Source organism: Boleophthalmus pectinirostris, unplaced genomic scaffold, assembly GCF_026225935.1.
Source record: "Boleophthalmus pectinirostris isolate CB_2022bp ecotype Guang Dong unplaced genomic scaffold, ASM2622593v1 HiC_scaffold_14, whole genome shotgun sequence".
NCBI classification, from domain to species: domain Eukaryota; kingdom Metazoa; phylum Chordata; class Actinopteri; order Gobiiformes; family Gobiidae; genus Boleophthalmus; species Boleophthalmus pectinirostris.
In genome coordinates, this window is record NW_026571047.1 from 8,124,424 (window position 1) to 8,151,937 (window position 27,514).

The 27,514-nt window shown below is 37.2% G+C and overlaps 2 protein-coding genes across 5 annotated transcripts in view; one reads left to right on the forward strand and one right to left on the reverse strand.

Moving 5' to 3' along the window:
- usp22 (ubiquitin specific peptidase 22) overlaps positions 1–12,908 on the forward strand; it is a 41,546-nt gene extending 28,638 nt beyond the window's left edge. The window contains exons 6-13 of the mRNA XM_020939696.2: positions 1,143–1,290; positions 3,897–3,999; positions 8,306–8,464; positions 8,800–8,926; positions 9,864–9,955; positions 10,030–10,092; positions 11,628–11,777; positions 11,852–12,908. Coding sequence (XP_020795355.1) covers positions 1,143–1,290; positions 3,897–3,999; positions 8,306–8,464; positions 8,800–8,926; positions 9,864–9,955; positions 10,030–10,092; positions 11,628–11,777; positions 11,852–11,894 — 885 coding nt within the window. The 3' untranslated portion in view covers positions 11,895–12,908. The remainder of the gene's footprint in view (positions 1–1,142; positions 1,291–3,896; positions 4,000–8,305; positions 8,465–8,799; positions 8,927–9,863; positions 9,956–10,029; positions 10,093–11,627; positions 11,778–11,851) is intronic.
- LOC110173705 (tumor necrosis factor receptor superfamily member 13B) lies at positions 11,379–24,153 on the reverse strand. Of its 4 annotated transcripts, none has more exons than XM_055150062.1 (6): positions 24,017–24,153; positions 20,856–20,975; positions 18,230–18,346; positions 15,056–15,151; positions 13,587–13,862; positions 11,379–13,360 (listed from the first exon to the last, which is right to left on the reverse strand). In XM_055150062.1, exons 2-6 carry the CDS (start codon positions 20,968–20,970, stop codon positions 13,092–13,094), a joined length of 873 nt encoding a protein of 290 aa, XP_055006037.1. In that variant the 5' UTR covers positions 20,971–20,975; positions 24,017–24,153; the 3' UTR covers positions 11,379–13,091. The 4 variants fall into 4 exon arrangements, with proteins under 4 accessions (XP_055006037.1, XP_055006038.1, XP_055006039.1 ...); XM_055150063.1 differs by having other exon boundaries at positions 23,958–24,037; XM_055150064.1 differs by lacking the exon at positions 24,017–24,153 and adding an exon at positions 23,962–23,996.
- Positions 24,154–27,514: the final 3,361 nt, after the last annotated feature.

Sequence of the window (27,514 nt, forward strand, 5' to 3'; positions counted from 1 at the left end):
GTGTATTTTCTTAGTACTGAAAAATGAAAAGTTTCCCATTGGTACTTATAAAACAACTGAACTGTAGAGGGTTGACTCCAGATATTGGTATCAGTGCAATGACTTTTTCATTTATTAAATGCAGCTCATGTTCATTAGCAAGACTGTTAAATATTATATACGTACAGTATTTTTGTGGGGTACATCCTGCTTTAGGGTTATTGTATCAGTTCAAATAATGGCATCCAGTATGATCCTTTTATTGTACAATATATCACACTTAGATTTTATTGATCAACAAGTAATAACAAAGGGAAAAAATATAAATGGTAATAATAAGTTGCAAAAATATTTTATATAAATGTGTACTTCAGAATTCAAAACATGAACTTCCAAATGTGTTATCATTACATGTCTACTAGAAAAGACAGATGAATTAAGCTCTTTTCCTCCTTTCGCATCCCTGTGTTTTTTTGTTTAGTTTTTTTTATTAATTAAATAAATATACAATATCTATTACTACTTTTTTTTTTTTTTTTTTTTTTTTTTTTTTTTACTTTATCATTTATTTATTTTTATTTTGGTATGTTTCAGACAGTGGTTGGGGAGCGGAGGTGATATTCACATGTCTCCTTATGTACTACTGTCATACCTGTATTAGCACTATTCAATACAGTGCACTCTGTTTTTCTGGTTATGTTAAAAGTGTTCAATAAAAAAATTTGGAAAAAAACATGTACACTATAAAATAGAAATCATGTCACAAATAATAACATCACTAGAGTATCAAAATGATAGATGGACATGCAAAGGCCAGAGTAAGTAAGTTTACATGACTTAAAAGGAGTGAGAAGGAGTAGAATTTATTTAATCCTACCCCCTTTCCTAATTATAACTTACATTTTTCAGTTTTCTTTTACACATTAGTTTACATGGACTATTAACGGAAGAGGAAAAGAAAGAGTATTAGCACTTTTCACTATTTTCATCAGTACCATTTCTTTTGCATTTCAGAATTTCAGATCTAGGCACAAATCATTCCAAAATCTAACACCAAAGACAGAGATGCAAAAGCTTTTCGTCTGTCCTGAATAATGAAAAGCTTTGTATTTGTGAAATGTAATGTATAATATCCTTTACATTGGATGTCCGTGTTGTGCCAGTTCTACTCAGGGCACCGCTCGCCTCACATCCCGTTCCGGCTGCTGCACCTGGTGTGGACCCACGCCCGTCACCTGGCCGGCTACGAACAGCAGGATGCCCACGAGTTCCTCATCGCGGCGCTGGATGTGCTCCACCGCCATTGCAAAGGTCGAGTCATACTACTATACACACTATTATATATTTTTACAATATCAGCTGAAGCAGTATGCACATGGCAAAAAATGAAAGGCGCACTGTGTAACTTTTTGGGGGGAGTGTCAGTTACCTGCTTGTATCCGTGGAGGTTATTCCCTTGCCTGAAATGTTCCACGGTAATAAAAAAACCTATATTACTTGCATTTATTCAATTACAGGGGCTTGAGATAGATGTTTAATGCCACACTATGGGACATTTCAGCGATAGGATTTCCATAGAGACAAGCAGATGACCTTCCATCATAAAATTTGGACAGTGCACCATTTGAATTACAATTTGTTTTTCATCTGAAGATATGAAATTCTGTTAAAGGGTCCTTGTTATGCTGTTTTGTGAGAGATGTTTTCTTCATAATTTACATACACTCCATTTGGATCATTTCAGTACTGGAACTGCCAATACTGAACAAAAAGGGCAAGGTGGCTGTTAACCTTAAAACTATCATTTCATGACATCACAAGGTGGAACAGATTATTTTGATCTTTGGAGATGTAGACAGAATCAGTGTATCGTTTGTTCTTTCGTTTTTCAAAATAAAATCAAAAATAAGAGAATGAAAAAACAACAATTTTTTTAAATTATTTGTCTCCAGATCCACAAAAAAATAAAAATGTTTTTTTCAGTTTTCGAGTTTTGTGTTTAAATTAATAATGGAAAAAACAGATATCGGCCTGTGACTTAAACTGCAATGCCAGACTTTTGCACCACATACAGACTGACCCAGAACTGAACCAGAATTAAAATGGGACTAAACGAGGTCTGAACCAGGACTGAACCAGGACTAAAACAGGTCTAAAACAGGTCTAAAACAGGTCTAAAACAGGTCTAAAACAGGTCTAAACCACGACTAAACTGGTCTCAGTCCCGGTCTCAGTCCCGGTCTCAGTCCCGGTCTCAGTCCCGGTCTCAGTCCCGGGTCTCAGTCCCGGGTCTCAGTCCTGATCACCCGACAGTCTACATGGGCACACCTCCGGGCTAATCTTGGTTTAGTCCTGGTTCAGTCCATATGTAGTTAGTTTAAGTCACAGAAACGGGAAACTAATTGTTACCAGTTTTCTCGTTTTGGTTTTGGAGTTAAATAATGAAGAAAAGTGTTGGTTTTATTTTGAAAAAGGAATGATACATGGATTAGACAGATTTAGTGATAAAGGGTTACACAAACACGTGTGAATGAAACAAAACACAACTCCAAGTTGTCAACATTATAACACTCACAAGAGTCAATTTGGTCCAATACAGGACCTTTTAATAGTGCAGTATTCAAGCCTTTGTACACAAGTCAAATACAAAACACAATCCGAGGGTGCAAGGACTCCCATCTACTGTCTGTCTGGGTTATTGTTTAGTGCAGCAATTGCATCTAACTGAAAGCCTGTGTGCACAAAAGTTGATAAGCTGTGTAGAAAAGGGGAGAGTTTGAATGCCGGGGAGGGAAGTCAAAGTACAATAGGTACTAGAGTAGTAGAACAACGGGTTGCATACAGGATTATCCCAAACATGCACAACTGAAACAAAGCACAGATTGAGGTATGTTTTTGATTATGTAACAACACTATAACCCTGAAAATGGCAGATCTTATATAATTCGTTAGTTTTGTGGTGTGGCAGGATTAGCATATTGTTCAAGCTAGGGATGAAAAAATATGGAATTTTTGAGCCAATGCCAATATCCGATATTTGTCTGGCCAATAACTGACATAAAGCCTTTAACAACTATAGTACAGCTCAAATTTATGTCATAACGAAGTTTACAAATGAACTTGGCACTTGTGTTTGAATTGTAAAATATGAATTAATTTACCAGATACATTTATTTTTACAAATCTGATGCACTGAGGACAAACTGGGACTGACACAAGAATTTGCCTTAGCAGCCAGTTCCTTCTGCAGTCTGTTTAAATCCAGAGGTACTGGAACTGGACCATAAAGCGTGAAAATCCTTATTCAGAAGATAATGCATGATTTTAAGTTAAATAAGAGTGTGATGCTTCGATTGGCAATTCAGCAAAAATCTACACTGTTTCTCAGTCTTTTTTAACTTAACCTTCCCTCCTATTTACACGATAGCAGCCATGTTTGTTTTTGACTCAGATTATGGGTGTCTCTGATTGGTTAATCCACCTGTCAATCACGCCCTCTGAAATCAGGGAGACAGAATACGGCTCCAGATCTCATCTTTGTAAAGTTTTATCAAAGCATGTGGTTCTGAATGGACAGGTACTGAACACACAGACTGAGGCAGTGCAGGGAAAATATTGTCATCAGCAAAATTTTCGATATCGGACCTATGCCGATATCTGGGGAAATTACAGTTACGCATTACAATGAATAGTGAAAATAGTCAAATCTTTCCCACCTGTCACTTTGTTTGCATCTTTTTGTTCGCTTTTTGTTTCTGAAAAATCTCAGTATCTTGGTAAACGTTTTCGGTATTGACACCTGTATGAGAAATTGCCCTCGACACAGCTAGTTTCCTGCACCTGTCAGATAGAAGAGCTGTGTGTCCGTGTGCAGAGAAAGTTAACACGGCGTGACTGTCTTGTTTTTCCCTGCACAGATGACAACGGCAAAAAGGCCAACAACCCCAACCACTGTAACTGCATCATCGACCAAATCTTCACCGGGGGCCTGCAGTCTGACGTCACCTGCCAAGTGTGCCAGTAAGAGCCTTTACAACAGTGCAGCAAAACTAGAGAAGAAAGCCCAACTCATGCAGGAGCGATATTGCAATTAGGGATGTAACAATCATCGAAATATTGTGATATCATTTTGTCAATTTTATGGACCATCACAATGTGACGATTTACAAGTCTCTTTGCTTAAATTCATTTTTATGGCGCAGCATCAACTAAAATACATAGACCATGATCCTTTGCTTTCACCACAGACAACATGAAGAAATGATGTTATGAAACACTTTTAAGTCTTGTTTCTTTGAGTTATGACAGAACCAAATTATTGTCAAGACATTTTAAAAGGAAAAAGTAGTACAGTGTGTCCCAAAAAATTTGACAAAATTTTATAAGCACTTATCTTGAAAACTACTACATCTAGCTCCATGAAGATGTTGATGTTGGTCTATCAGGTCCTTTAGCCCCGCATAACCAGCCTTGCTCTTTACATTTTTTGCATCAAGTCCAAATTTGTTAGTGATTTTTTTCCAAATTGTGCACTGAAGGCACGCTGCACAGTCTTGGGTGACTGTGTGCGAGCATATTCTAAGACGCAAAATGACTTCTCTTTGGGAGTGAACGGCATGGCTCAACCTGAAAATAGAACAAAAATAAAACATTAAATATAACATCTTGATCTGTTACTATACATTCTGTGAAAATTTGAGGTTATTTCAACAAAGATTGCCAAAATTACAGTATTGGCCTTTGAAATGATGTCAAATTTTTGGGGCACTCTATATTAACAGTTCAGTTGGCCTCCAAAATATCACAATCAGTATCGTACCATGAGACGCATATCGTGAAAATATTGTATTGCGGGATTTGAACATCATTACATCACTTTCTATAGAGAATATAAAAGGTGGTGCACCTTCAGTGATTCAAAAAGCTTGGTTTTGGCAATTATTTGGGGTTTTGTCGATTTTTGTCACACTATTATGCAAATCGACTTTTGGTTATAGTTGTTTAGATTTCTCATTTTCCATCTCGAAGTTGTATTTAGCGTGATCTTTACATTTCTATATTCAAAACATCATTGCTTCTATCAACAATCAGCCCACTGCTCTGTGCTTCATTCTCCAATTTTACTATTTACATTTTCAGGAAGAGTGTACATCGTCGTCTCTTCTCATCTCGGAGATGTTATTGCTTTTCTAACAGTAAAATGACAATGCATGTTTTGTAAAGTTTCTTGAAATCAAAAACTAGAATAGATTAGTTGAATGCCAGACTGTAGAGCATTCCGGGCAAAGCAATGACCTCCCCATGCCGGCAGAATCCAAAAGTTGCGTGTACGTTTCATTTATCTAACTTTGTGAATAGAGTAACCATCTCTGCTCAGGTTTGTACATGATAATCTGCCATATTTCATTTTCTGCAGTTTAAATATTGCCTAACAGCCCCCTTTGAACAATTCCCACTATTATTCTAATTCAACCTACGCCACACAGTTCTCAAATATCACAGGAAACTACTTCACAATACTGCTGCGTCTTGGGTTTGCCAGCTTACTCGGCTTTTACCACAAATCCCTTGTAAGAGAAAGAGTTCGTTGTGGCGATCAGAAAGTTGGTAATTCTCTGGCCTGAGGTGAACTCCAGTACAGGGCCTGCTTTGGAGCGCAGACTGCACCATCAATCACAGCCACATTAGCAACACTGCAGCAATAGTCTCAAGGAGAACTATAGCTCCACCTGCTGGCTACACAAGCCACATGTTTAAAAAGATCAATTCTGGACATAATTGACTTTGAAAGCTCATGTTGAACAGAAGTAGTTCATTTTAAACAGTTTGCAGCGGTCCAAAGTTATTTCTCACTTACGTTAAGCATTTCTAGCGTCCTAATTATTCACCACAATGAGTTTATAAGGTCTTTACACAACTTTCAGAGCGTAGTTTTGGCATCAGGGTAAAGCTGCCAACAACTAGTAAGCTAAAAGCACATTTTTTACACAACTGCTGTCCTAGTTCCAACAAAAGACTAACCCAAAGGAGGACAAAATTGACTCATAATTCAGAAAACAGAGGACTATGTGTACCACCTGAAGGAGCTTGCAGTTTGAAGTAATGTGCAGTAATTAATTTGTTGATTTAAATACCCAGTTTGATCCCAATGTAGCTGATGGGGAAAAAAAAGAGAAAAAAAAAAGCCTGTCTTCTCAACAGTTGACACTAGTTTTGTTGGATGGTTGTCCAAAATCTGTCATGGTCTATATTATTACTGCTATAAGTTTTATAGCTCGATCTTTTATCATTGCCGCGAGTTTTATAGCGCAATCTTTTATGCTCTGCTTCGACAGTTCTGCTAGACGTATCTATAGCTTTATTCACGTTCAAGTTCAACAGGCAGCGACATCCATAGAGATCTGCCATAGCAATATGAAAGCTAACATAATAGAACAACCCTCCTGGGCCATTGCCGACTACATTAAAGTTCCACCCACTTGTTTTATTAATCCTGTTTATGAGGTGCTCTTTGCGCTTTGAGCCTCAGAAATCACTCCTTCAAATTTTCCTGGATTGTGGCATCAGACAGAAATCCAGACAGACTACTGCAAAGTTTTTAAGTGCCTAAATCATCATCAAACTTGTTGTAAGAGTTTCCGAAGTAGGGCTGTCAAAAGTATTGAAAATTGGATACTAATCGATACTGAAAATAGTATTGAAAGGAGGAGCTAAAAGAGTCATTTTCACAGGACAGAAATGAACCTTTAGTGAATACCTTTAGCTTTACCTTTTATAAAAACAAGTATGAACCATTATGGAACTTACAAATACCACTGAAAGATTATAGTAGAGATATAAGGCCGCATGGTAATATAAAAGAAAGTAATATAATTTAATGTTGAAAATCACATTCTGTTATCTAAATGAAGACTTTGTATCAGAATTGGCACGAGTAGCGAGTAGGGACGTAACAATAACTGAAATATCGTGATATCATATCGTCAAATTTCTCACAATATGTCGAATTGCAATTGCATCGAATTCCTAGTGTCCTAACAGCACATTTTTTATACACAATTGCTGTCCTAGTTCCAAACAAGGATTAATCCAAAGGAGGATAAAAATATGTATTAAAGAGACTCATAATACAGAAAAGAGAGGACTGTGTACCACCTGAAGGAGCTTGTAAGGATGTTTTGAAGTAATCTGCAATAATTAATCTGTTGATTTAAATGCCTAATTTGATAACAATGTAGATTTGCTTAAATTAAGAGTTAGACAGTGGGAACTACATAGACCATGATCCTTTGCGCCATTTCAGTGTAGACTACATGAAGAAATAACAATTCTAAGCACTTTTAAGTCTTTAGTTCTTTGTCAAGGCATTTTAAGAGAAAAAGTAGCATATTAACAGTTTTGTTGGCCTCCACAAAATATCGCAATAAATATCATACTCTGAGATGTAATTCGTGAAAATATCGTACGAGAGTTTTAGATATTGTTACATCCCTAATGAACCATGAGCCTCCCCACCATATTGTGAGCTTTCCCCACGATATCGTAATAAATATTGTACTGTGTGGTTCATACTGTGACAATATTGTATCGTGAGACTTGGATATCGTTACACCCCTAAAAGTGAGTCTAGTCCTTAGTAACAAAATTGAGTTTAAAATATTAGTATCTTGACAACACTATACTGCAGTCAAATTGTGTTCACTACAACTGTATTCTTTTTTTTTTTTAGTATACAGTTTAGTTTATTTTAGTATTCACTATTTAGTATACTACATTATTCTATACCAGGGGTTCTTAACCTTTTCAATCTCGGGGCAGGACTTTTTCTGAACAAAATAACCTGGAGCCTTATCTCATATTAAATGCATTATATTGTAATGATTGTGGGGCCCCCGAGGAGGTGGTCCCGGCCCTACTTTGGGACCCTTTTCACCTGGGCTATACTATTAACTTAGACTCCATGTTGCTTAATGACTTGCTTTAGTTTCATGGTAATTCCCACTGCTACCAGTAGATGGTGTGCCAACATTAGATACTGATGGAAAGTAATGTGTCCTTTCAATACATATGCATTATTTTAAGTTCTAAAACTTGATGGCACAAAGTTACTTCTGAGTATGTTTAAAGGCCATTAACTATAGAACTGAATGATGCATGATGTGATATAAAAATTTCAGATGTGGGTTGAAATAGGTTATGTTTATGATATTGGTTAAGGTTGGGCACATTGTTACTAGGGTTAAGCTTTGGCTCAGTCTCCATGAAAAAAAATGCAAGTCAGTGTAATGTCCCAGAAACCCAATATGCGTGCTTTTGTGTGCTGCAGCGGCGTGTCCACCACCATAGACCCGTTCTGGGACATCAGTCTGGACCTGCCCGGCTCGTCCACGCCCTTCTGGCCCTTGAGCCCTGGGGGAGACGGAGCCGCTCTGAACGGAGAGAGCCACACCAGCGGAGCCACCACCCTCACAGACTGTCTGCGCAGGTAGAGCACGGGTCACCAGAGGGTATATTTGATCAGACTAAGCATTTTCCAGTAAGTCAGTCAAGTTTTATTTCTGTGCATGTATCAGGTTTCTCTCACATTGGATCATTAACATAAAAGCAGAGACCACATACTTCCTCTTCCCTCACTCTCCCCTTTAGTCCTCCAGACACCATCTCTCCTTCCCCTTCTCTCTCCCCTTTAGCGCTCCAGAACCCACTCCTCCTCCCCCTCAAGTTATCAAAGAAACAAAACAACAACAACAAAAAAATGTACTTGCTTTAAACGAGATTGTCTTCTTGTATCCAGTGACCCAGAATGTTGGTTGTGTTCAGGTTCACCCGGCCAGAGCACCTCGGCAGCAGCGCAAAGATCAAGTGCAGCGGTTGCCATAGTTACCAGGAATCCACCAAGCAGCTGACCATGAAGAAGCTGCCCATCGTGGCCTGCTTTCATCTCAAAGTGCGTAGCCTTTCTCACCATCAGTCTGTAACACTCAAACCGGAGTAGATATGATATGACTTTAGTCTTGTTTTATACCCGTTTTAGTCCTGGAATGGTCTAGTTCTAGTTTGAGACTTTGCATTGTAAAATAAGGCTAATCCAGAATATTCATTTAGCCCTGCTTTAGTATGAGTTTAGATCTGGTTTAGTCCTGGTTTAGTTTGGGTTTATTCATAATTTAGCCTGGTTTTACACCTGGTTTGGTCTAGTCCTGGTCTAGGTCTGCTTTAAGGCTGGGTAATATCCTGCATTACTCTTAATTTAGAAATATTTAGACCTGATTCAGGCCTGGATTAATCATGGTTTAGTCCTGGTTTAATCATAGTCTTGATCTGGAATAGTTTATTTCAGTCTTAGTTATATCCTGATTCCAAAACATCCTTGTATAGCCCTAGTTGAGTCCTGGTTCCATATATATCGTTTAGTCCTGGTTTATACTTTGTGTCTCACTATTAATGCCTGGTAGTAAAATGATAGTTTAGTCCTGTTTTTATCCTGGTTTAGTAGGGATGGGACAAGATCTCATGAGAAAAAATTGCCATAAGACTGTAAACATGAGAAAAATAATCTCCTGAGCTTTTATTTCTCATTTGGATTAGACAAAAAAGAGGTAAGAGCTGGCGAGTTGCACCTTCTGAGAAGTCATTCTAGCAGTGACTTTTGGAACAATGGCAACAAATATACTCACTGAATTAAATCAAATTCTGAAGCCAACTTTGTGAACTAAATCGCACTATTTACCTATTAGAAATGATATCAGAGTCTCTTAGTGTCTCGTGTCTTGTCTTATGGAAATTGTGTCTTGTCCCATCCCTTCACATTACTTTATAAAGCAAAGTATTTTCTGTGATAAGTTTAACATTAACCTACAATGTCCTTGTGTTTGTGTGCGCAGAGATTTGAGCATTCGGCCAAACTTCGGCGGAAGATCACAACGTACGTGTCTTTCCCCTTAGAGCTGGACATGACTCCGTTCATGGCGTCCAGGTGAGCACGCTACTTGACGCCACGCACGCGTTTCTGTTGTGGCTTGAAGTAAAACTCTTGTATTTTTGTCACAGTAAAGAGAGCCGGATGAACGGGCAGTATCAGCAGACTGTGGACCCATTCAACAATGATAACAAGTGTGTACAATTATCCAACTTATATTCAAATACAATATTGTGCCGTGGTTGTTACTTAAAGTATAGATACAATAGTTTAACATTATCCCATGAAAAAATCTAAAAGTATTAAAATGCCTGCTTAAAAATGTACTTTAAGAGTAAAAAGTATTTTGCAGAGATTTTTCAAACAATTAAAGCATCAAATGTAGTGATTTTAATAAATAATTTGGCAGATTTGATTTACAGTGGTCCCTCGTTTATCGCGGGAGTTACGTTCTAAAAATAACCCGCGATAGTTGAAATCCACGAAGTAATCAGCTTTATATTTTACAATGATTATATCTGTTTTAAGGCTGTAAACCCCTCAGCACACACTTTATACACTTTTCTCACACAGGACAGTTACAACTCTTTTTGCATCCTTCTGAAAACTTATTGCTGCTGTCATCCTTTTGTTATTTTCCTCTTTTATGTAACAAACCGAAGATGCAGTTATTCCGTAATGGAGCCCTACAGCGCAGAGTTCTGCATGGGCCCATTTTTGGAGACCTGCACCCGTGCAGTACAACACCACACCCGCCTGTCAACCCGACATTATATCAAACTTCTGAGCTGCATACACCAAGGACTGAACCAAGAGTAAACCAGAACTAACCTAGTACTGATTTTAATTTTCTAGCCGCTTTTGTGTATTTGGTTTGCTCAAAGTAGGGATGTCTAAAATGAAGTACAGATACACGTTCTCAAGTGTAGTGAAATAAAAATAAGAAGTAGCCACATTAAAATTACATAAGTAAAGTACAGATACATTAAATATGTACTTCTACATTTGTACTTTGTTGCTTTCCACCACTGGTATTGTGTAATGACAAATACTGTAAACTTAGAAACAGCATGGTATGTTTTAAGTTTCATCCACTTTTTGGAGCTTTTTATCATGTTATGTTATGTTATGTTTTTTCCTTTCGGTAAGCAATGCGATTCTGTCAGACTTTTCTATAGATATACAAAAGCATGATACAAAACAATACACTACAACTCTGATGTGCAGTAGTTTCATTAGCGGGATGCACGCTGATTGTCTTGTGATAGTGCTCTGAAGGGGGAGTGACTAAAACTCATACTAAAACTTGTTTCTTTTTTTGAGAATATAGCATTTTCAAACAATAAAACGTGATCTAAATGTTATATGTTGGTAGTTAATGAATACCCCATAGAAGTGTAATACCCCATCTTTAACCAAAATATCTGACAATTTTTCAACTTCAACACAAATAAAAGAAGAATATAGGTATTTCACTACAAACTTTCACATAATTTTTAATTAGTAGAAAATAAAGGCAGAAAGATTGTGTCAGAGAAAACAAGATGAAACATCTATGTACAAACTAAGTGGAAGGTAATGACACTGTATTTTTTGTTATTAGAACAGAAGCTGGTTCTTTTTTCAAGGGATACTAGACTTGATATAATTATAATTTAGCATGGATGTCTCTCCTCTTAAGGTAGATAGATTTTAGCTGAACTCAATCGACTGTTGTGCTCTCCATTAGGTACAGCCTGTTTGCAGTGGTAAACCACCAGGGTACACTAGAGAGCGGTCACTACACGACCTTCATAAGGCAGCACAAGGACCAGTGGTTCAAATGTGATGATGCCATCATCACTAAGGCCAGCATCAAGGACGTCCTGGACAGTGAGGGGTGAGCTCCACTGTAAATGTATGTCACTGTATGTGTAGAAGGGCATCTGACTTGGTGTTCCTCTGTGTTCTCAGGTATCTGCTGTTCTACCACAAGCAGTTCCTAGAGTACGAGTAAGAGCCCTGGAGAGGCCGGACTTTGCTCCATGTGCATGGGACATAAGGAAAAGCCCTTAGTGTACGACTGAGTGTACAGTCCAGTATCATGTACAGGCTCAGGCCCAGACTGTGGCTCTACACTGCAGACACATCTGCAACATTCAACTGTGAATCTGGACTTCTCCTGGAGGACTGAGGTGTGACTGTGTGAGAGCTGCTTTCACCTGTCGCTCTGCACCTGTCACTAAGCACACTCCTACTCTACATGTTTGCGCAACGCACCATGACCAAATATGTCAAGTCAAAATAATGTCATTGTGTATTCTGATCTCAATGCAACGCGTTCTGATTCTTCTTCATGGACAATGTGCCAGCGTTTTGTTACTGATGTGAGTCACGACTGTAGATACTTTTCTTTGTGTCCCTCGTACTTCACAGTCCTGAAGGAGGAATGGAGGAAATCTATTTTTCTACATACTGTACCTACTTGTTTGTCCATTCTTACACTCAGTGTTGTTTGTGTTGCATAGTGCGCTCATTCTTTTTCTACACCACAGCAAAAAAGTGCACATTCTGTGTTCAGCTGTTGGCTGTTCTTTTGTCTGGTTTCACCCTCATGGTTGTGGTGTCCATGTTTCACATGTTGGTTAACTCTTTCAGGTAAACTACAGGCTGTTGTCAGTGGAGTGTGAGCTGCTCCTGCAGTGTCAGTGTGCCGCATGTCGCTCTATCTACTGTGTGTGTGCGTGTGTGTGTGTGTGTATGGTGAGTATGCAGTGAGTATGCACGTGAGTGTGCACGTGCGTATGTCCTATGTGGTGTACTGAATCAGTACTTGCATTAAGCATGCCGTCTGAGCTGGTATCACAGTTTGATGGACTGTTCACATGTATGTATGTAATATGTACATTTGTATGTTCGAGACTATGGTGAAACCTCAATAGTTTGGTCTGGTCATCATTCCTCACATGTAACTGCTGCAAGAACTGGATCGTGTGAAAAACACTCGAATAAAACAAACTCCAACATGTCACATGGTGTCTCCTTCAGCTCTCCTGTAGTTTGGATGTTTTGTAGGTTCATATGAACTCAAATGTTTCTATTGAATATTTGTACTCTGAAGAGGAAGGCCCAGGTTTTGACAGTACATATTGTCCACTGATAATAATAAACCTTTTGTAGTTGCATTTTATCCTTTTATTCCTTCAGTAAGAACTCACTGACACCCATCATTATGTATTGAATATATGCAGTCACTCCAGCCCACGGCTCCCACATGAAGCAAATTTGAGCCTGAAGTGTAGATGTCCCTGCCAGCCCATTCATCTCCTGCATGCTGAACCTCCGGCGCCGTCTCTTGGTTTGAACGAGCCACTATGATTGGACAGTCCTGGTCCATGCTTTTCAGATCAGGGAAGCAATGCACACACACGCAGTTCTCAGTGGGAATGGAGCAGTCTGAGGGATCACATCTGAGCTGCGTTTCTGGAAAACAACAGGAGAGGGCAGTGTTGACCTGTTAAAACGTGTAAAAATGAGAAATCATAAAATAATTGACTTTTTTAAATCTTTAACCTACTAAACCCAAATTAGATACTGCGCCTTTAAGTTTATTACAAAACACTAATAAATGTCTTCTCTGAGATTAGCATATTGTTACACATTTATTACAAAGAAAGAAATATTAGAATGCTACTTTTTGAATCCCAACCTTCTTGTGGTAGAACCATATCCATGTTCAGAGCAACTTGAGCTCGTTTATCTCCAGTCTTGGCTGATCTGGACTTTGTCTCCTTCAGAATGACCCTCAGTGCTACAGCCAGGCTGGTCAGCACTAGCACTGAACAAAGAGCCCAGAAAGAGTAGAGCAGGATGTCAGGGACCAAGGTGCCCGGGTCCACGGTGTTGTGTGTGGTCACGCCAGTAGGGGGCAGTGTCTGGACAGGTTTAGTTATTATTCTTCTGGCAGCAGCAGTGGTAGTCCTCTCTGTGTAAGGATGAAGATTAAATGAATATTGGGTCAGTCCATATGAAATCAGCCATTTTCAAGGAATCCCCTATGAGCCATCTCAGATTTGATTTAAAACATTTCAAAATATTTCTAAAATCACCAAATGAAAGAATCTAAAATTGCCTGAAGACTGTCCCTTGCAGCTGAGTGTTTTATTGTGCCACCAATACAATCACAAGCAATGTACCACAGATAATCTCCAATTGTCTTCCCTTATAACAAGCAACTAGTGTTTAAGTCTATTAAATGTAATTGAACCTTTCTAGCAGGTGGAAAAGTACCTAAGCCCCACCAAAAATGACCTGTGATCCCATTTTCAAAGATTCCGTTTGAAATGAAGGAAGTTAATAGTAGATGTTTTTATTACTTTAAACTAATCAGAATATGCCAAAGTTTCTCTGGTAAAAATTTTATCAACATCTAACTGCCCACATGTGGAACCAAGGGTCCAAAGAAGGGGCCAAAAAGGTCACATTTGGTCTGTGACCTTATTTGGGACTCTACACCATCCACATGAAATCTCAGAAAAGTGTGAGATTGTTGTCAGAAATTGTTATTCTCTCAAATATTCAGGTTCAACAATTAGTTTATAAATATCTGTTTGGAGTAAATAGCTCTTGGACCTCAAAAAAAATAAAAAATGATCGGCAACCAAATGTGAGATTTTGGGAGCCCATAGCTTCCCCCCTTAATAAAGAAACCAAATATTTGACAACAGATTTAGAATCTATGACCAAGAATCTACAATAATAATTTCAGCTTCCTAGCTCTATTTTGTATGAAGTTATGGTCTCTCAAACATTATAAATGTAGGCTTCCAAAAAAGTGAGCATGGCCCCAAAATTTCAACAGACCATAACTCAGAAACGACTGAAGGGATTGAGCTAAAATTTTCGATTCTTTCATTTGGTCATTTTAGAAATTTTTGGACATTTTTTGAGCTCATAGGGGAGGGCAGCTGATTTCAAACATAAATAAAAGAAAAATAAAGACATTACGTATTTGTTCACCATAAAACGCAGTATTGATCTGAATTGTCTTAATTGTAATTGATTGCAACTGAGTACAGGGGAGTGGGCGGACATAGGGGGTAGGTGAAAACAGACAGTCTTTCACACACACAAAAAAGCATCTGTGTGTGTTTGTGTTTGTGTGTTCTGAATCAGTACTTGGGTAGAGCACGATGTTAGGGTCCAGGGTGCTGTGTGCGTTGGCGCCAGCAGGGGGCAGTGTCATTCTTCTGGCAGCAGCAGTTGTCGTCCTTTCTGTGGGAGGATGAAATGAATATAGTGAAATTATTAAACGTGTATAAACATGAATTAAGAAAAAGAAAAATACATTTTGTTTTGTTCACTGTAAAACGCAGTATTGATCTGAAGTGTCTTAATCATAGAAACCATCGATTTCTTGTTTCACACTGCAGGCCTGATCGGAGCATTTCACAGAAGCAGATTTATATTTTAACCATATCCTTTTCTTTTCTTTTTTTTATTAATAGCATCTGAGCATAAGGAAGTGGGCGGACATAGGGGGTAGGTGAAAACAGACATTTTCTCAGAACTCAAGACACAAATGCAGGACAATACAGATTTACCGTCCTCAAACATGCATTTATCCAAATAAGATGGTTATAAGATGGTCCTGAAGGCTCATGGTGATAAATGTGGCTATTGCTTTAGTCTTTCAAGAAAAACAAAAAATAAATTCCCATTGGTTGAACAAAGAAAGGTTTTAAATGGTCATTTTTTATATCTAACACTTTTCTACCATCAAAGACCTCAAAGCACATCAAGGAACCGCTCACCCATTCACACGCACATTCACAAACATTACCAACAACGTTTAGCTCGTCACAACATTAATTCATTTGAGGTACAACGGAATTAACCCATATACTTTGCCGAAGGAAAAAATTTGCCTCTTGACTCCCCCTACTGGCTTAAAAAGTTCTACTTTTGTTATGATGCCTTTATTTTTTTTAGTAATTTTAGATTGTCAGCTTTGCTTTACCTTTCTTCACTTTTTGCCCTTTTCCTATTTAAAAGAGGACACACAAGGAACTTTCATTTTGCTCATCATTTGCTATTTTCATGGTTTGTGTATTTGATCTGTAAATGTGTCATTTAAACAGTGGTGGAGGAAGTACTCCGTTTTGATACTTAAGTAAAAGTACAAATACCTGAGCAAAATAAATAAATAAATAAAGTTAAGTAAAAGTATCACATGAAAAAGATTGAGAAAGAGTAATTAAGTGAATGTTAAAGTACCTGTTTAAAAATATACTTGAAGAGTAAAAAAGCGTCAAATGTAGTGATTTTGATACAGATTTGTGCGGAATTTTGTCTTTTTTCCCCTCCCTATCAACATGTTAAAATGAAACAGTCATATTTATATCTAACACTTTTCGACCTCAAAGCACATCAAGGAACCACTCACCTATTCACACGCACATTCACAAACATGACCAACAACGTTTGGCTTGTCACAACATAAATTCATTTGAGGTACAGCTGAGTTAAATCCATGTACTTTGCCTAAGAAAAAATTGCCTCTTGACTCCCCCTACTGGCTTAAAATAGCTCTACTTGAAAACATTACATTTTTAAAGGTAGCACTGAAGGATGAAAATGATAATCTGTTATTGTTACTTTATATTTTTTTTGTCATGATGTGTTTATTTTTTGGTAATTTTGGATTGTCGGCTTTGCTTCATCTTGCTTCACCTTTTGCCCTTTGCCCTTTGCCACACAGGACACACAAAGAACTTTCATTTCACTCATCGTTTGCTATTTTCATGGTTCGTGTATTTGTTATGTAAATGTGTCATTTAAACAGTGGTTGATACTTAAGTAAAAGTACAAATATCAGGGCAAAAAAAAAAATTTTTTATATATATATATATATATATATATATATATATATATATATACTATATATACTAGTAAAAATAAAAGTATCACATACCAGTTTAAGGATGCACTTGGAAAGTCAAACGTAAAAGTATTTTGTGCAGATTCTGAGGTCTTAAAGTATCAAATGTAGTGATTTTGATACCAATTTGTGCAGAATTGTGTCTTTTTTCCCTGTTTTTATTTGTTTATATTTATTTGCTCAAACTATGAACATGTTACAAATAAGCCTTAATAAAAAAGGTTAAATGTAGAGGAGTAGAAAGTACAGATACCTGCTCTTAGATGTAATGAAGTAAAAGTAAAAAGTCTCCACTTTAAAATCTGTATACTGTAAAATACCAAATAATAGCCGGGGTGTTTATTTGTTTCAATCACTTAACAGACCAGGCATTAATTTGAGACCGGGCAGCAATTTGGAAACCTGGGAAAATATGGTACTCAAATTCTTTTAACCAGTATGACTATAATTTACGTTTTTTTATGTAAAAACCATCGTAGGAGACGTCGCCGTTATACGATGGCCTACTTTTGCCTACCTTGTCAGCATGATTCCTGCCAGCACTCGCGGCAAACTCCTCATCTCTGATATCACTCACATTTGTTTTGCCATCTTCCTGATCATTTTGCGGGGCACTCTCTCGTGGCGTGCTCGTTTGCTGATAACCCATATTCCCGCATGTTTAGCTCAAGCTCCTCACTCGCTTTCTTCCTCCCTCCACCAGGCAGCCCGGCCCTTTTCCTGTCCTCCTCCAACCAACGCTGAAGCTCAGATTAATTTTTTTGCCAAAAATATACAAATAAAAACTTTTGATTGAATTGTTTCTGTTGTAGAACATTCAACACAAATCTGTATCAAAATCAATATTTTGAAGCCCTATAAGACCTCAAAATCTGGGAAATACTTTTACGTTTTTCTCTTGATGTACATATTTAAATGAATGCGTTATGCTTAAGACGTTTACTTGAGCAGATTTTTTCGTGTGTATTTTTCTGCTTCAGCATCTGTAATTTTACTTAAGTAACAAATTGAATACTTCTTCCACTACTGCTTTTTGGTTGGAGGTCCGTCACCTGTTTGTTTCTATGGAGATGTCACTGCTCTGCTTAGAATATTCCACAATATGACTTTAAACAGCTCTACCTTACATTTATTAAAGTGCAGGTGGTTTTATAGCTCAAAAATACCTACAAAAACAGGCATCCTGACTGTGAGCGGGGTCACCTCTCCACAGATCTGACCTGTAACTTGCTCTGGTTTGATCTCTGTGAAGATGTGATATGCATCTCTAATGATTCTGGAACATGATTGGATATTGTGGAGTGCCGATAATCTCATACAATGCTGAAATCCAGTTGTTTAGAACACATTGTAGTTCATCAGGGCACACACTGTACATGAGTATTTGTAGTATGATGTAGAATTGTACTCACTCAGGCAGTTTCGAGGGCACCCATCGTTCTGATCCGTGCATTTCTCAGGACAGCGTGCACAAGTCTTGAGTAATCCGTCATAGTAGTGCTGCACCCGTTCATTACACTGGGAGATCACTGAAAAGACAAAGGAGACTTAACTACGCACTCTGTAGCTTTACTCGTTTCCATGGAGATGTTATTGCTTTGCCTGGAATGAATTATCCACAGTATGCATGTATTAAAGGTTGTATGGAGGATTTTTTGTTTTTGTTTCAAATTGTCACTGAAAGTTCAAACTAGCATTATAATTATGATGACCGAAAAAAAGAATGAAAATCCATCAGCCGTGGACGTGGTGGGACCAGCTAAACATCAGCCAATAATATCTATTGGCTGTTAGGTTGTCAACAAACTCCCTACGTTTCTATTGTAACTGACTTGCCGGTGGGCTGGGATTGAGTGGTTTGCAGACACCTCACACGTATTCCACATACACAAGACGCCATTTACTCAACCAACGCAGCGGTTCTTAGCAGCTTTTTCGAATTGTAGCTGCCTCACAATTGGCATAAAGTTTCTTGCGATGGCAGATAAGAATCCACGATCAGTTCAGCCGCAAAAGAAAGTCCCTTTTTGAAGTCGCTGTAAGAAGAAAAGGGGAAAAGGAGCAAAGCTAAACTAAGGGGATTCTTGGAGATTCCTTCCAGCAATGGTGTGCACTGAAGCAGATGAAGGGTCTAAAGCAGGGGTCTCCAACCTTTTTCCTCCAGTGAGCTCCTTTACATATCGGGAATGCCAGAGAGCTTCTAATTTAAGCAGTCACAAAGACATTGAGTGCATATACATGCACATCAGTATCCCGGTTATGATTGGGTTTTTTGAGTATCCTGGTTTCTTCATGGTGCATGTATACGCAGTACTCCGAATACTGCCATAACCGGGATATGGCTAATAACCGGGACACTGATGTGCATGTATACGCACTCAGTGAGTAAATATAAGAGCCATGGCAAGTTAGATGTCTATGAAACATAAAATCTATTTATTAGTGCACAGTTAGACATCAAAATTATACATTTACAATGGTAATTAATCAAATTTTACTTATTCAGCACAGTACACAGAATTCAGATATCCATTGGCGAGCTACTTGGAAGGGGGTGGAGAGCTACTGGTGGCTCCTGAGCTACAGGTTGGAGACCCTGGTCTAAAGACTGACGCGTTGGTTGATCAATGACTTTAGACGTTATAATGTTGTTTCTTGGTCACAAACCTGGAGTTGTGTTTCTTTCACACATGTTTAATACACAAACCCTGTATATTTAGGCGAAATACTTTTCCCAAACAACAATCTGTTCCAACTTGTGATGTCACGTGGTAAAAGAAGTGCTCCACTGTGTTTCTAAACTCCATACACCTTCATGAGAATCATTTGGATGATTTCAGATCTGCAATTGCCAATCTCTACTAAAAAATGGTCAAGGGTAGCTGTTAACTTGAAAACTACCACTCCATGGAACAGCTTTTTGAGCTTTGGAGATGTAGACAGATTAATAATAAAGGGTTACTCTAACATATGTATGTATGTATGTATGTATGTATGTATGTATGTATGTATGTATGTATGTATGTATACTGCGCATCTTTGGCACAACTACAAGAAATAGAGTTTGACAGTGGCCTATAACGATTCTTGGAGAATATTACTGAAAGTGCCGAGGTTCTGTTAGCACCAGTGAAATGTTTGTAAATTGTGGTGTGAGACCCTGTGTTGTCACAATCAGATGTTGTATTTATTCATTTATATGTAGAGCCACGAATCTGAGTAATCAAATCATTGAAGCTCTAGTGTGTCCTGTGAGGAGCTCTGTCAGATTCACCTCTAAGCTGTGGAGACACTGGCGCTCTTGTCTGTAAACATTATAACATACACTGTATTTAACTTTTTTACTCTTACTATTTTCTTTTCTTTTTAATATTATGAACCAGATACTACGTGCTCTTAATAAAGATTGAATTGAATTGAATATGTGAATGAAACAAAACACAACTCCAGGTCTGTTTTTGAGGAGGTAACATACATATATACATACATAACATGGCTAAAAGTTCTCAAGAGTCAGTTCTGCTTAATATACTGTTGGACCTTTCTAATTCTAGTTTGGTGAAGTAGTACCTGTGGTCTATATTTATCATAGTTTTACATCAGTTGAGTCACAGTTTGTGGGGGAAAAAAGCAGAAAAGAGAAGAAAAGTACAATAAAACAGGAAGTAGCAGAGACTTCTAAAACAGAATCCCCCTACGTATGTCATCAATACAGAGAATTCTATGCAAACGCAGAGACAATTTACAAGGAAGGAAGGCATTTTTCTCATCACTATTGTGTATTGCATTTTAGTTTTTGCATTTTGGTTTGGCTTGTGTTTTTTTTGTTTGTTTGTTTTTTGGCTCTAGTGAAACAGTACTCTAACCTGCCATGCACTTTAAACAAATGAAGTGCATCTTGTCAAAAATGATTTTGTCATTATGAGTGGTCTCACATTGATCTCACCTGATTCATTGACCTCACTCTCAATGGGCATAGATTGGTTTAAAGCTACACTGTGGCACATTCCAGGTAGAGCAACAGCATCGCACACTCACCACAGAACTTTTTGCATCTGCTGATGATATCCTGCTTGTGACAGATGAGGTGACAGGGCATGCAGGTGTTAAGCAGGGAGTCCCAGAACTGAGCGCTAGAGCAGCCCTTAGCCATGAGCCCTGGGAAACATACATACAACATAGATTTAAAAAAATATATATATTAAGAAACAAACAATCAAACAAAAAAACAAAAACAAAACATAGATTTAAAGAAAAGTTTTTTTAAAATAATAATTATAAAAAATAATAGTAATAAATGTATAATTAAAATAAATTAATAATAGATAAATTAAAAAGTAAAATATAATAAGAATTTAAAAAATAAATAAAATTTAATAAATAAACAGCAATATGAAAACGTCTTCAATCTTTCAGACACATTTCTTGTTACAACTTTCTCAAATAGTTGTACATAAATAAAATACAAATTAAATAAATAAACAGCAATATGAAGATGTGCTATATCTTTCATAACACATTTCCAGCTACAGCTTTCTCAAATAGTTTTACATTACATTATTAATTTCCTCACCAATCCCCACTTCAGTTTTCCTATTGAAGCCAACCTTGGGCTTACTGACAAAAAGCGCGGCCTGAACCCAACATAAATAAATAAGCAAACATACAAAATAAGAAATAAACACCGAAATTGAAACATACCAGAATTTTCAAGCATTCACTCAATAATTAATAGTAAACTTGTAGCTGATTTGTAGTAGAATCTCCCTGTACTGGGGTTCAAATGCATGGCGTCACGCTCTGTTGCTGGGGGAGCTGGTCAGGCGTGGTAGCTCCTCCGCCCTCCACTGCCTTCAGAGACCATGTAGTCATTACTGAATTTGCTGAGTGTGGTTAGTACACAAAACAATACTAAATCTGTCCAAACTAAAAAATAAGGTATTCAAATCAAAAGTTTCAACCACCATTACAATGCAACAGTTAGTGTAACAATGTGGTATTAGCAGTAAATTTGACAGTCTCGGGTAGTAATTGTTTAAAGGCGTGTAAATCTGGCTAATGTCAAAACCCCAAAGCAACAAAATTGTGTATTTCCTCAAATTAAATCCAACTGCTATCATATTTAGTGAAAAAAGTGAAGGCCCATGACTGATCCTTGTGGTGCACCTTCAACAAAATGAGCATTTATAACAGTAAAAATGTAAAAAAAAAAAAAACGAAAAAAACAAACAAAAACTAAATATGTTTAAAGCGCAGCATGGAACATCAAAAATGACTGTTACCATGGAAACCTACCATTTTTGAAGTGTGCCAAAACAAGCACATACACTAATAAGTCCCTACTGGTAAATACTACAATAGTTTTGAAGAAACGCTAACTTTACTATTTAGCATTTTAAAATTTCTATTGGTTTAAAGGTGCACTGTGTAACTTTTCTGGAGGAGGGTCCGTCACCTTTTTGTCTCCATGGAAATATGGTCAGATCTATGGAGAAGCAAGCCTGCACATGGTAAGAATTCTTGTTTTTAAGGTATTTTACAGCTATCAAACACCTGTAATTGAACAAATGCAATGGAGATACTGCAGGTTTAAAGCCCTACTGTGGAACTTTCAAGGCAAAGAAATAAATAAGTAACAGACCCGCTACCTTAGAGGTTACATAGTGCACCTTTAATGTTAAGCAAACTGAGAATTCTATCACGTGTGACGACAAAATACCGAGATACACAATTTGGTTTTGTTTCTTCTTCTTGTTTTTGTTTCTTGTTCTTATTCTCTCTGTTGTTGCCATGCCAACTAACACAGGGAATCCTAACAGCAGATGAGGTTTTGCCACTTCAAACGAATCCAAAAGACAAGCTGAATACAGACAAATATTGAAACACATCTGGTTATGATCTTAGAAAAAAGCCAAAACCAAATCACTGCTAGAGAATGGCAACTGTTGGCTTGGTCTTGGCAGAGGTGGGTAGAACAGCTGGAAATTGTACTCGAGTAACTGTAACTTTACTTCAGAATAATATTAGCGGTCCAAGAAATGACTCAAGTATGTGTAATAAAGTATTTGGGAAAAGTACGCAAGTAAGAGCCCTTAAAGAGTAACTTCAGGACGTAACTATAGTAAGTTAGTACAAAGTAAGTAAGACAAAATGTTCAATAATGCATAGAAGCTGGTATTTTGAAGGGATAGACACAAAAAATGGAAAAGCTAACTCATATTTGAAGTCCAAAAAGGGAAGGGAAGAGTAACCAAAACTTTTACTGAACTGAGAATACTGTTACTTCAACAAAAACATTACGTTCGAGTAAAAGTACCCTGCTAGAAAAGTACAATTTCTTGAAAATGGCAGATTTTGTGTACTGTTTAACATTTTGTCCTTACAATTACATTCACTTCAAATTATAAATCAGATGTTACTCTTTAAATTACTCTTCCCTGAGTAGTAGTTTTTCCAAATACTTTTTTTCCTAAATACTTACTTGAGTCATTTTTTGGACCCTTAATATTTTTTTGAAGTAAAGTTTGCCATTCTCTAGCAGTGATTGAGTTTTGGTAGAACAAAAAATACTTATTCACATGGAAAAAAATTGACTTAAGTAAAAGTTTTAAAGTACCTATTAAAAATGTACTTTAAGAGTAACAAGTAAAAGTATTTTGCACAGATTTTGAGGTTTTAAAAGCTAAAATGACTACCTGACACCAACTTCCTGAGTAAAAAGTAAAAGTATTTCGCACAGACTTTGAGGTTTTATAAGGCTTCAGACATGCTGATTTTGATACAGATTTGGGCTGAAAATTTTACTCCATGGCGATGTTGCTTTGTCTGGAATGTTTCGCAGTATGGCATTAAACCTATTACCTTGGAGACCAAACCAAACCAAGTTACAAGTCAGATTTGTGGAGAGGCAAACCTGCTCACTGTTAGAATGTCTGTTTTTCTAAGTATTTTTGAGTTATAAAACCATGCGTAATTGAATAAATGTAAGGTACAGCTGTTTAATGTCATACTGTGGAACATTCCAATGACATAGAAACAAGCAGGTGACAGATCCCCAACCAAAAAGTTACACAGTGCACCTATGTAGTGGCAGAAAATGAAGTTACTAGAACTATATAATGACCAAAAACATAATCATACTTGCGTTTTTATTTCCGTCCGTGAGTTTGAGTCTCAGCAGTTATAGATGAGTCACTCACCTGTAAAGTGCAGATCTGGTGTGATGGTGCGTGTGTTGTGTATCCTTCAAAATGGACGCTCATTTGTCTAAGTGCAACTCTCTGTGCTGTGGGAGTTCCCCTCACACACACACTCACTGAAATTCACGAAAATCTTGACTTCACACCTATTTAGTCATCAGCGCTATCATTGCTGTCCACAACTTACCATTTTAAACGTTCAATATTATGCAAAATTGAGCTTTAATCCATGTCAGAATGTTACTTCCACATCAAAAAGAAACCTGGAGTTGGGTTTTTGTTTCATTCACACATGTTTGAGTAACCTTTTATTATTAGTCTGTCTACTTTCCAAAGCTCAAAATGTTCTGATTGGCGATTCTATGGCTGAAATCATCCAAAATATTCTAGTGACGATATATAGAGTTTAAAAACACAGTGGAGCGCTTCCTTCATTACAGCATGACATCACAAAGTGGAACAGAGTGTTTTCTGTTTGAGAGACTCTAAATACGAAGTAAACATATTCAAATCGAATACAACTTTTACTCTTAGTGACAAAAACACTGCACATGATGAACAAGTAGTTTTTGTTACATTTTCTGTTTTGGTTCTCAAGACAATTAGTAAGATGAAAACAGAATGAGCCTCACATGACTGTCTCATTTGGGTTGCCAGTTTCAGTGCTGAAATCCACTTGTTTATAGGAAGATATATTGTGTTTGTGTCTATTATCTAGGTATAAAATACATAATGTACTGCATTTTTCGGGCTATAAGGTGCACCGGATTATAAGGCACAATATCAATAATGTTGAATTCTCTCATCTATTTTCATACTTAAGGCGCACCAGATTATAAGACGCATTAAGTGAAACAAACGGACGACACTTGAGACTGATCCTTCGCCCAGGCATCCACGATTCATTGGCAGATAGTGGCGTAATTCTCAAATATACATTGAGTCACAATGTGTTTAATGCAGCTTTGTGCACATTTGTTTAAATCTTACAGAAACAAAACTTAGATCCGCACGGCTAATTTGCATAAACGATAAGCGCTGAAAAAAACTGTTTGCTCGTTGAGTGCTGATGCGGTCAACTTCTGTCAGACTTACTCCGCGAGACTCTTGACTATGGTAGCCGTAATGCTCTGACAATTCATCAAGCTTCGTAGCTTACTAAAATCGTACTAAAACATTTTGACAGATTTTTGAGCGACGTGTACCACATAAAATCAGTTCAAGGTCAGTAAGCGCAACCAGAATTAATACAGTATTATAAGGCGCACTGTCGACTTTTGAGAAAATGAAAGGATTTTAAGTGTGCCTTATATTCGGTAGTTATGATCTAATCTATAATAGTATCTTAGTTTGTTTTCTCTGTTAACTTTTAAAAACTCAGTCATGATTATTTTACAGGATCTTTTAAGACTTTTATAACTTCAAATATTTCACTGTTTCATGTTTCAGTTCACTGTTTCATGTTATGATTGATGAGTGAGAGTATTCTGTTTTTGCTGTTTTATCCTGCCTCTTGGTCAGGTCGTCATTGCAAATGAGAAGTTGTTCTCAATTGACTTACCTGATAAAATATTGAATAAATAAAGGAACAATAAAAATAATATTCATCTTAAATTAATTGAAGAAAACTAGTCCGCTGACTTTAAGTTGTAAAACTGTGGTGCCCAATGGGAGCTGATGTTGAAGTAAAAGTCATCACAACGAAGAGCCGTGTAGCTGTCAGTCCCTCCAATGGATACAGTAGCTGCAGATCACGCTGGCAAGTGGTGGAATGTTTTTCATTTGAGCTAAAATGACTACGCAACACTGCCGAATCCTAAAAAATAAAACTGTAGAAGAAGTAAGTACAGAGAAGTGACCTAATGTATGTGATACAAATAAAATAAGTAAACTAAGGTGTTAAAGATGGCTCAAACATGCACAAATCACTCCAAATACAACTTCAAAAGGGTAAATTTGAAGGAAGCTACTATACACATGGTCAAAAGCTGTGAAAAGCTGATTTTGCATAACAGGTCTGCTTTAAACCAAAAATAACTCTGTCTGATGTGAATTGTGACTGCCTAAAACCCAGCACCTGCATCATCATGTATCAGAGCTAGTGCAGCCTGTGAGGCTGAATCAAATCTGGTATCAGTTTGTATTTTCTGACGTACTGAAACCAGCTGCACCTTCGCTGATACACCTACATCCACCGGGAATTCATTTTTTATTTTTTTATTAATCATACTTTCATTGTTTGTACATTAACATCATAGCTTAATGTGCATTTGACTTTGATTCATACATATTTTTCTAATTCTGACTCGGTTTTGTTGGATAGTAGTAAATATTTTTCATAGTTTTACATCAGTTCAGTGGCAGTTTGTGAAGAAATGTACAAAACAACAAAATACAAAAATACAAGAAGTAGCTGTAATTTCTAAAATGGAACCGCCATCAAAAATGCAGAGACAATATGTTTTTTCTTTTTGGTGTAGAATTGAAAACTTTTTAAAAACCTTTACATGGTGTGGGGATTAAGCTTGGGAAAAATTTGATAAAAAACCCACATATATATTAAATGTTATAATTTTATATGGAAAATATTGTGTTCATTGCTGTAAGTGGAATAATACTGATCCCAAATCTTTCGATCAAATGCAAGATTATTTGAAATCATTTGAAAACCTAAACATAAACAAGCTCATTACATGTTACAACTTAAATTATCAATCTGAATCATTTTCTTTGTGTGTATTGTTTGTCTGTGTATTTGTATGTATGTTTACATGTTTGTAGATATGCAATAAATATAATGGAAAAAAAATCTGTGGTGGAAGGTTTAGGTATCTATACTTTACTTAAGTACAATTTTATGTGGATGCTTTTTACTTTTACTTCACTACATTTAAGAGATGGCATCTGTTCTTTCTTCTCCACTACATTTTTCAACTGGACAGAACAGTCAAAAGTGCTTTTCATATGATTTTAAGGATTATTATGACCATGTTTGTGGTAATGTCCTGATTCATCAACCGGTTTTATTTCGTGGAAACCGTCTGACCTTGCAGCGTTAGGATTCGTTCGCTTGATGGGCTGGTACTTTTTTTATTTAACCAATCGCTGCTATTTGGTTGTGACATATGTAATGCGCTGCTAACACTGCTAACTGGTATATTAAGATTTTCCCAAATCCCATAGGAAGAAGGGCAATAACGTCTTTCCCCTTGATAAAATTCACCAAATATTCTCTTTGTTCCGGCTTTAAATCCTCGATCTCAGCTATCGTTAACAACACAGAATGTATGGCTCGTCTCTGATTGGCTGGTGCCCGAACTCGCACTTCCGAGGTTCTTGCACACCATCTAGTGTATTCTAATTCCTGACCTAGTTGCTGAAGAGAAATGACTTTGAGCGGAGGCACTAAGTGGTGCCAGCCTGGCTAGGTAACGACCTGACTAAAGACTTTGATTTCAAGATTCAGCTTTGCAAACAAAATTCCTAAGAAAAATAAGA

Excerpts from the sequence above, each read along its gene's own strand:
- LOC110173705 (XM_055150061.1), bottom strand. Across the intron at positions 18,347-20,855 it reads CAGATGCAAAAAGTTCTGTG|TGATCTCCCAGTGTAATGAA; the intron begins GTGAGTGTGCGA and ends TTGTCTTTTCAG. Across the intron at positions 13,361-13,586 it reads TATGGTTCTACCACAAGAAG|AAACGCAGCTCAGATGTGAT; the intron begins GTTGGGATTCAA and ends GTTGTTTTCCAG.